Source organism: Desmodus rotundus, chromosome 3, assembly GCF_022682495.2.
Source record: "Desmodus rotundus isolate HL8 chromosome 3, HLdesRot8A.1, whole genome shotgun sequence".
In the NCBI taxonomy this organism is placed as follows: domain Eukaryota; kingdom Metazoa; phylum Chordata; class Mammalia; order Chiroptera; family Phyllostomidae; genus Desmodus; species Desmodus rotundus.
In genome coordinates this window covers 17,740,731-17,750,982 of record NC_071389.1, presented here as the reverse complement: position 1 = coordinate 17,750,982, position 10,252 = coordinate 17,740,731, and the positions used below count along the sequence as shown (strand labels likewise).

The 10,252-nt window shown below is 40.6% G+C and overlaps 1 protein-coding gene across 1 annotated transcript in view; it reads right to left on the bottom strand.

Moving 5' to 3' along the window:
• Nucleotides 1–9,124: 9,124 nt before the first annotated feature.
• The window catches only part of YTHDF2 (YTH N6-methyladenosine RNA binding protein F2), a 28,473-nt gene continuing 27,345 nt past the window's right edge, over nt 9,125–10,252 (bottom strand). Inside the window, exon 5 of the mRNA XM_024554467.3 lies at nt 9,125–9,968. Coding sequence (XP_024410235.1) covers nt 9,945–9,968 — 24 coding nt within the window. The 3' untranslated portion in view covers nt 9,125–9,944. The remainder of the gene's footprint in view (nt 9,969–10,252) is intronic.

The window sequence follows — 10,252 nt, the reverse complement described above, 5'->3', positions numbered from 1 at the left end:
AAACAGTACACCACACTACAAAACAAATCAGTGTCTCTCTCGGTGCCTACAAATGGCTGGGTCCTGGAATCCATGTCTTATGTTCTTGAAACCCTAACATTAGAACCACAATGTTAGAGCTGGAAGAGACCTTCATTCTTTCATTCATTCATTCTGTCAATACTTAGTGAGCACTACGAGGTCCAGGCACTGAGTGCTGAGAACAAGAGGGGTCATGGTATACATTCTCATGATGTTTATGTTCTCTTTGGGGAGATGGGAAACAAAGCAAGTAAACAACTTTTAAATATTTACTGATTTATTTTTAATAGGTGGTACATTATGCGAGTCGAAATACAAAAAGGTGCACAGTAAAAAAAAACTCCCACTCTTGCCACTACCTACCTAGTCCCCTCCAGAGAGGCATGGAATGTTACCAGCTTCTCCCGTACCCACCAGGAGTTAGCATATGCATGTGCATAGACAAGCAGTTGTATCACCCCCACCCCATCACACAAACGGCAGTATTCTACACACTGTACTGCACCCGGGGTTTTTTTCACTTGACAATATATCTTAAGAAATTACTCTATATCAATACATAGATTTCTATTCTTTTAACAGTTGTATGGTGTCCCATTGTGTGAGTAGTGCATGATTTAAAATAATGTTATTGTGATGTTATGATGCAAACAGAAAATAAGTAGGGAGCTGAATTTTCAACTAAGGGAGATCTGGCTTTAGATAAGGTAGTTGGGAAAGGAAGTTCACACTCAGGAAATGACACTGAAGCTGAGTCCTAAAAAATAAGAGGGAATCCACCAGGGGAACACAAGGAGGAAGGGCGGTCAAGCAGAACAAAGGAGTGCCAAGGCAGATGGGAACTTAACACTTTGGAGGGGCTGGAACCCCACCATTGGCTGGAACCAGATGAGGTGGAGGAAGCAGAGCCAGATGGCGAGAGGCCTTATAGCCCAGGGTGAGGAGCACAGGGGTGATTCTAAGTGCAACAGGAAACACTGGAGTTCATGGGCATGCTCTGATTTATCCCTTTTTTTTTTAAGTTCACTTAGGCAGCTATGTGGAGGGGGATTAAAAGACTAGAGTGAAAGGAGATCAGTAAGGAGGGTGACACAGCAGGGAGAACAGCATGGAGAGGGTGGTGGCAGTCGGGATGAGAAACACCGTCAGGGCTGGGGTTTATTTGGGAAGTAGAGACGACAGGATCACATGGATCCTTCAGCCCAGTTCCCCCACTTCCCACGCTGACTGAGCGGAGCCGAGGGACTTGCTTGCCTTTGCCGCAGGCCATAGAGCTCCTTCGCGATAGACCCGGGCCTACACTCCGGGGTTTCCAACTCCCAGGTCGATGTTCTATCACTCTAGGAAAGCAGGAGTTGAAATTTGAGAATAGAAACTGAATTTTTATAATTCTATTAATTACTGATATACTCAATTTTTAAATTGTTCAACAACTTTCTATTAGCTTTCTTGACTCCCTACCTCAGAGTATATACAGACAGAATGGAATCTCAGGTCCACCACTGCCTCCTGTAGGCCTGGAGCCGGGGGCACTGGCAGTGTGGGAGATGGGGCTAGCGAACGTAATCAGTCACGAGAGACCTCTCAATAAGATAACTCCAGCTGAAAAAACCTGAAGAAGGCTTGAATGGGCCTTGCAGATAAATGACAGGATACTCCAGGGGGAAGACACTCCTGACAGGAACCTGGCATGTTTGAAGGGTTTCTGGGATGCCGAGGTGAGTGGAGTAGACAAGAACAGTGGAGAGGTGAGCAGAGAGAACAGTAAGATGACAGTGGGAACGGGCGGGGGGGGGTGGGGGGGGTCAGATGGCATAAGGCTTTGTTAGCTGTAGAAGGAATTGGCCTTTACTCTGCGTGAGATGGGAGCCATGAGAGGGTGTGAGCTAAGTAACAGGATTTGTACATTTTCAAGGATCCCTCTGCTGTTGTGTGGAGCTCAGACTGTAAGAAGCAAAAGTGGAAGACCAGCTAAGATTGTTGCAGTCAACTAAGTGACAAGATGACTTGGCCCATACATATGGCGAAAAGTGGTCAACCATTAAGATCTTCTCACAAATATGTGAAAAAGAAGCCAAGCATTACTCCCAGGATTGGGCCTGAGAAATAGGAAGGATAATTATTAAAATGAGGCAGATGAAGAAGGCAGGAGTCTGGGTTTGAAAATGCTGGATTTGAGATGTTGGTGAGACATCCAGTGGAGGCTCAGCAGGCTGTTGAATATACCAGAGGTCAGGACAGATCTGGACTGGTTCTACATGTGGAAACCGCTGACACATGGATGGTGTTTAAAGCCACAGGGCTGGATGAAATCTAGCACATAAGAGGGTCAAGGACTGTGCCCTGGCTCACTCTGGCATCAAGGGGACTAAGTAGAAACAACCAGTGAAATAAGAGAAAAATCAACAGGTGTGCTGTGCTAGAATACAAGCGAAAAAAATTCTATCAAGAAGCAAACAGCAACAATGCCACATGCTATTTATAGGTCAAATAAGTTGAGAGTTAAAACTGAGAATTAAAAAATGTGGTATCAGTAGACCTTGACCAGACCAGTTCCACTGGAATTGAGAGGATGAAAGCCTGATTGGAGTGTTAGAGAGAATGGAAGGAGAAGTGGGGCCGGTAAGCAACAGCTTCTTCCTTCTTTGGAGTGTCACGCATGTTCATATGCTGACAGAAACGACCCAACAGAGGTAAAACTGGGGTGTGGAAGACAGGGAGATTTGATGGGGCCATGTTCTTGCGTTGCTGATAGACTGAGATCTGGAGCACGAGTGGAGGGATTCCTTCTAGACAGAAACATGCAGTCTAAGGACACGGTTTTTCAAGCTCTGAGGTTCATCAGAATCACATGAAACACTAAAGCAGATTGCTGCCCACCCCCTGGACCCATTTCTTTCATTAAGTCTGAAGTGGGTCCTAATCATTTGCATTTATGACAAGTTCCCCAGTGGTGCTAATGCCACACTGGCCAGGAGGAGCTTCAAAAAACACTAATCTACAATTACATGAAGTGAATAGACACAGTGGAGGGTGTCCGTGATGTTTCTTTCTAATTGCTTCAATTTTCTCAGTCAAATAGGAAATCAAGTCATTACCTGAAAGTAAAGATGGGATACGAGATGTTGGAGTTTCAGGGAAAGGGAAAAGGGAAGAAATACTTGTCTCAAGAGCAGGAGAGTGAATAGATGAAGGAAATGTTGATGATTTCCCTCCTGAGGCTAATGACCATTAATTTAAAATGAGACACTGGCTGAATGTTTTTCTCCAAGAGCCCAGATGCAGGTAGCTGCAGATTTGTATGTAACCAGGATTGTGTTTTGTCAGTTACACTAAGTGAAGTAAGAGAAGGGGGAAAGGGAGATGATGAGGAACACAAGGTGGGGAGGGGGGACTATGGTACACCACGAAATTTAGGCTGGAAAAGTAGATATGAGGGATGGTGAAATAAAGTGAAACAAAATGAAAAGGTGACACTTTTCTCAAAAGTGCGTGCTCTCTTCTCCAAGCCTTACCCAGCTGTCTTCATCTCTCACCCCTCTGGACTTGTCAGCACGACTCCCCCCCCAGTCTCAAACCCTTGTCACTTTTCTCTATAGCATCCATCACTACCTGACAAACTTGTTTCTCTCCAGGAGCTTATTAGTCCCCTTGAAGGCAAGGGCTTTTAGTTTTCTGCTGCTGTGTGCCCAGAACTCTGTCTGACTTGTAGCAGCCCTCCCCCACACTATCCACCCTATCCACTCCTTGCCAGCTTACTTTTCAACCACAGGCCCAGGACATGGCCTATACTTCTGCAACAAAATGCCCTGACTTGGAATGGCATGCATCTAAAACCTGAGTGCCGAACTCTTCAAGCGGAGAGGCTTTGGGGAAGCAGGTATCTGGAAAAGTTTACGTTTCAATGCTCAAGAGGACAAGATCAGGACAGGCTTCTGCCAAACTGCTTTTGATGACAGAGACCCAGGCCCTTGGGGCTCTCACTGCTCATACCAAAATCCTAAAAAGCCACCCATATACGATTGTCACAGAAGACCCGGGCCCTTCTTTGGCAGACCAAAATTTAAAATTCATGGAATTGGCCCTGGTGTAGTCTAGTGGGTTGAGTGTCAGCCTGCAAACTAAAATTCACAGAATCGCAAGAAGTGGGCAGGGAACAAACACTTAGCAGATGATTTGGTATTATTCCATTTTCTTTTAAATAACTTTAAATTATGTGAATATATATATTTAGGAATATACATATGCTATATATACTGATTTTACGTATATAACATAAAGCAAGTCTTTAAAAAAGGTTTGAAAGGATAGTAAACATTTACCAAAGTGGAGACATTTTATATTCTATATATATTACTGTTTCGCTTTTCATTAGAAAAGCACTGCTAGTTAAAATGAATTTAAATCCCTGTAAAAATCACATAAATGGCTTCAGGGATTATTTTCATTTCCCAATAAGCAAATGTGTTACAGGGCGATCCCCAGACTTGCCCAACACCACACAGGGGTTCCATTAATGATGGAGCAGAACTGCCTAGGAGAGCTGAAGCTGTGAGAGAGGATGAAAAGGTTAGGGGCTCACGTGGTTTCCATCAAGATAAGGAAAGGCTAGAAGAAAAATCCAGTATCAAGAGGGCAATCTTCTGAGTAGATGCCCCTCTTCTCTTATAAGCACCATGTGTGTATCTCTGACAACTCCAAACTGGTTGACAGTGTAATCCTTAAACTGAATTCTGAAAGCACAAGCATTTCCTTTTCTCCCAACGCCCAACAGCACCAACAGGGACTCACAAGATGCAGGCTAAATGACTATACAGGTAAGTACACTCTCATGCAAAACTGAACAAAGCAGCAAAATTGGGAGTTTCAGGCAATTTCCCCAGAAAGGGTTATTTTTTTTTTTAAGGGCAATTCTTAACTTTTTCTTGGCACAGGAGCAGCATCTATGGCCAGCAGGTGGCGTCAGGGTAGTAGCTTTCCAAACTTTAGCAAGCCACATTTGAGCATTAAAAAGTATACTCAAAGCAGTAAGCAATACATGGCATGAATGACACTTTTGGCCCCCCTTGATTAGTGCAAAATCCCACTTCCTATCTAGCTCACCTGTGAAGGTAAGGGGTTTGGCACAAGTGAGGTTGTGTACAGGTGCAAAAGCAATGGCAGACACCAACTCGAACCCACTGTTTCTCTCAGTGAAATTATCTGCCTGACTAGGACAGGGAAGAAGCATACAAAAAATGAGGATAAGCAGAGCAGGCCTGCAGGCTGCCAACAGCTAGAGCTGGCAGGGTTGCAGAAGTATGGAGAGAATCAGGTTAGCAGGAGTTTTGATCTCCAGCAGGCTTGAAGCTGCAGCCTGCAACTGTGGTGGCATGCAGGGCTGTCCAGTTGGTGCTGGAAAGTGAAAGCGCAACCCTATGCTCAATACATCCCACCCCCGCCCCACAGGCAGGGCTACAGAACCAGTGCTGGAAATCTGGAAGCAGAGGCTTGAGAGTTTGTGGGACCTCCAGTACACTTAATCTGGCTGTAGGTGGCTTATCTGCCTAGGAGAGCTGAAGCTATAAAGCTTTTGATGTGCAGAACCAGCAGTTGTAGTAAGTATTACAGTTCCAAAGAAAGGCTTCTCAGGGGTAAGGAGTTTCACCAGCTGTCCAAACATCACTAGTAATGAATTATAGTTATAAGAAATTGGGTACTTCCTAAAGCTAAGAATAAGGACTATAAAATGACCTTGTCAAATCTGAATCCTAGGGACACTTTCACTCATTTTCAGAAAGATCCCACATTCATGAGACCATATTTCACATAAATCATTTTTCAAACAAAGGTCAAAATAAGTGGCACCATTCAAGTGCTATATATTTCCTCCATAATGACCATTTACCTTCTCACAGATAAAGCTCTGAATCCTTGAAATAGTTTTGATGGTGTAGAAACCAGGGCCTTCAATATTTTGGGTTTCTACCTACCAAGGCTACAGCTAGAAATTATGAAAGGGTGCAAGCCAAAGCACATTCACTGGGCCTCACTCTAAGTATTATGCCAAGTTAGAGCCCTCTCCGTAACTCCGTAAGATTCATATATAATGCTGTAAAAGAAAGTGGTTAGGTGTTTGGATTAGGCTAAATAACCCTACATCTATTAGTAATGAAAACTCCACTTTAGTAATCTTGCAATTTAAAGAACTGCTTTAAAAGAAAAAATCAAGGGATGATTTCTAAATATTCTCCAATAAAAGGAACCTTTGTTCCTTGGAGAAGTGAAGCTGGAGCAGGGAAAATACAGAACTATCCAGTATCACCTTGTAGTACCAGAAAAGGGCTCCAAAAAATGTTGGAGCAGTCAAAAATAGAGCCAACTTGAAGGAGCTCCCAATGGCCAAAGATGAATAATCTGAGCAACAAAATTAATGATAGCACTGACCCATGGAATAAAAATATTCCTGAGCCTACACTGATACAACTGAATAAAATGGGAAAAGAGGACAGCTTCTCCTTACAAAATTCTAATTATATGAATATAGAAGGAATAATAGACAGTGAATTAACATTTGGCAAATGCCACTTGCTATAATAATAATCCAAAGATGTCAAAATAGTGAACCAACGATTAACAGTTTTAAAGTATATCCTATGTGAGTTACTCATTATTTACAAAGGGAAAACAAGTAACTTTACAGTGGAGAGACCCCGCAGTCACTACCTTTATACCAAGTGACCAAAGTTAACATCACCAGTAATGAGAGATGTACACCACGTATCCTGCTATATAATGCATTGAGCACATGACTTTTGTGCAGTCTTCCCCCAAAATAACCTCAATCTAATAATAATGAGAAAATATCAGACAAATCCGAGGGTCAGTCCATTAAAAAAAAAACAAAAACAAAAAACAGCAAACCCACACAACTGGCTAGTACTCACTAAAAATGTCAAAATCACAAAAGGGGACCATTAAAGAACTCACAGGCTAGAGGCTTGAGACAACTAAATGCACGTGGGATCTTGGATTGGTTGCTGAGTTAGAAAAAAAGACATTCCTTGGACAACTGTCACAATCCAAATAAAATCCGTAGATCAGTTAATTGTACTGTTTTTTGATAATTGTACTATGGTTATGTAAAATGTTAACTAACATTTGGAGGAAGCAGAGTGAAGGGTTATGAGAAACTTTCTATATTCTTTTTGCAAAAGTCTAAAATTATTCCAAACAAAGATTTTAAAAAACAGCCCTGGTGGGGTAGCTCAGCTGGTTAGTGTCGTCCCAATATGTCAAGGTTGTAGGTTTGATCCCTTGTCAGGGCACATACAACAATCAACCAATGAATGCATAAATTGTGAAACAACAAATTAATGTTTCTCTCTTCCTTCCTGTCTAAATCTGCAAGATTTTTTAAATTAATTTAAAAAAATTTTTTAAATGGAACATGTTGGGAAGATAGCCAATCAAATGTAACTAAGATGAAATTCAGTGAATGTGTGATATTTTGTTTATATTGAAGGTTAAAAATTCTTTGAATTGACACAGATCAAATATGGTGAGATTATTAAATTTTCCCTCATCTTACACGAAGAAAAGTAAACAAGCATGGCTATTCAAAGCTTTACATTCACAAATGACAACAGAACAAACCACTGAGGACAAATAGTTAAAAAATCAACAATTTCCACTTGCAAAAATTGTGGTTAGCAAATAAGAGAACTAATTTACTGTGTTTGGGGTCTTCACCAAACCAGCTTTTGAGCCAAACTCTTAAGAGTGAACAACATAGTCTAACTTTTTATACTACAGAAAATGCCAATATGGTTCGGGTCCCCCCCCCCAAATACACAATCCAACATCCTGACACATACCCTCACCCCCTCCCCCACAACCCAAATACTCAGGAAGAGCTAGCTGGGTAAACAGCTTTGTTAGGGGCTCCAAGCTCCTTTCAGTTTGCACCCAAAGCCATACTAGTATTTTCTATGTGACATGTAAACAAAGACTGGGAAGCATTGGCTTAAACTAAACTAACATTTCAAACTGCAAAAAAGTATCCTGAATGATCTTAGAACCCACTTGAAAACAAGGTAGGGAAATCTAGGTAAAACTGCGTTTGTATTTGTTTTTCTCAGGATATTTTCCTTTTTGAAGGTGAAATACTAAGCCCATGGGAGTCCTCTATAAGTCACAACAATAAGAGCTAAAACTGAAAATACTGTTACATTTCTAATTTGGAGACTGGGCATCTTCAAACTGATGAAAGCACAAATGACTCCCCAATTTCAGGGAAACTATTTCAAAAAACTTGGAAAACTAGAATGTGTAAGTATATTGTACTGTGCCTTAGGCAGAGAAAAGTTCTCAACCTCAAGTGTCAACTATAATGCTAATTACAAACCTGCAGTTAATAATTTTATCACACCCCTGATTTAGGAGCCTGGACTGTGTACACTAGGATAAGCCATCTGAAGGCAAAACACTATCCAACAGTATTAAAACCCATTTTCAGAAGCCTTTCTTATTACGTAAGTTTTCACACATTTAACTCCCCAACATAGGGACATTTTAAGGGCTAAGAATCTTTAAGGCAGAGAGGCCCCAAACCTTAGAAAATGAACAGGGGTAAATCAAATACCATTACAACTATATGGTTCACAAGATCCAAACCCACTTCTTATTCTTGGAATTTCTTATTCTTGGACCTGCATCCATGTGGAATGCTGTCTAAATAAGCTGTATTTCAGATTAAACACTTACATCCTTGATACCAGGGCTCAATCTACTCCTCACACAATTATCTGGCCAGGTGTCTACAGAGTAAGCACAGTGACTGGCACCTAATAAGCACTCACAATCAAATATTTATTGAATGATTTAGCAGTGGCTCTACCTTCTTCTGGGAATTATGTAGAAATAAAGAATTATAAATTTTGGCTCAACTTGCTTTGCAGAGGTCATGGTTATCTAGCCCTGGGCACAAAAGCAAACCTGAACTATTTCGTCTCAGCAGACTTTCTTAAAAATAGTTGACGTTTCATTTCTTCAAACTCCTTACACTCCAAATCTTTCATAAAATATACCAGACTCAAATAATACTAATAAATGGTACTAAAAGTGATGCTCAACAGGATCTCACGTTTATTGAGAAGTGATTAATGGTAAAAAGAAAGGCAATGCCCTTTCCTCATTGGCTGAACAAGAAACTGAAGAAACATTCACTACACGTTTTACAATATTTTTCTCTTCCAAAATGCATTTCTGTAAACAAGTTTTTACCACTGTTCTTAGCTGTGAAATAAAATTAATCCTGACTTAATCAGTATAATGTACAATAACAGAACATTTCTTAGGACTCCTAGTATTTTACTTTGAGTAACAAAGGGTCAGAGAAAATGAACCACCCTTAAAGACACAACCTTGGATAACACTGTTAAATTCTCCAAGGCAAAAATTCTTCATAAAAATGTTCTTCCAGTTCGGAAGGGAAAAACCAAATTCCCACTTTCTGGGTTGGAGGCCCATACCTTTGAAACTCAGGTGTTCTCCAAGTGCAAATGTCAAAATGGGGGGAGGAAAGGGTTTAAAAATTAGAGAAAACTGTATGCACTTACGGACTTTAAAATCCGAAAAACATAGTAAAAAGACAAAAAAACCAAAGCATTATGCTCTGAAATCACAACCAAAGCCAAAATAAAAGGGACATTTTTCACCTAAACTACCTAGAGGGATTTTTTTAGTTTTTTCTTTTTCTTTTTTTTTCATTTTCCAGTTAAGTCCTATGTCTTTTGTGAAATTCCAATACTTAAACTGCAAGTCTGCAATCGTCTCTGAAGTCAATGAAATTAAGAAAAAAGTCCTAATTCTCTTGAAGGTCATTTTTTTCCTCTTAGGATATGCAGATGCAACCGTTGCTGTGGTCTGTGCAGAACTGCCTTTTATTTTCCACGACCTTGACGTTCCTAAAGGTTAAAAATAAATCAAAATGGTTAGTTAAAACTTATCTGAGTATGTTTAAGAATTAAAACTTCACAGAATAACTCAATAAAAACTTAGTAACTTGTGCTAGATAGAATATTCTCCACCAATAAAAACTGACTTTTACTTCTTTCCCCCAAAATATGAACCTAACAGAAGCAACACACATAAGCATAGTATACTAAAAGAGACCAAACAGTTCCAGGCTCATCCCATTCTAGTCCCAGAGCCTTAGACATATTTATGAGCCTCAATTCCCTTTTTTTTG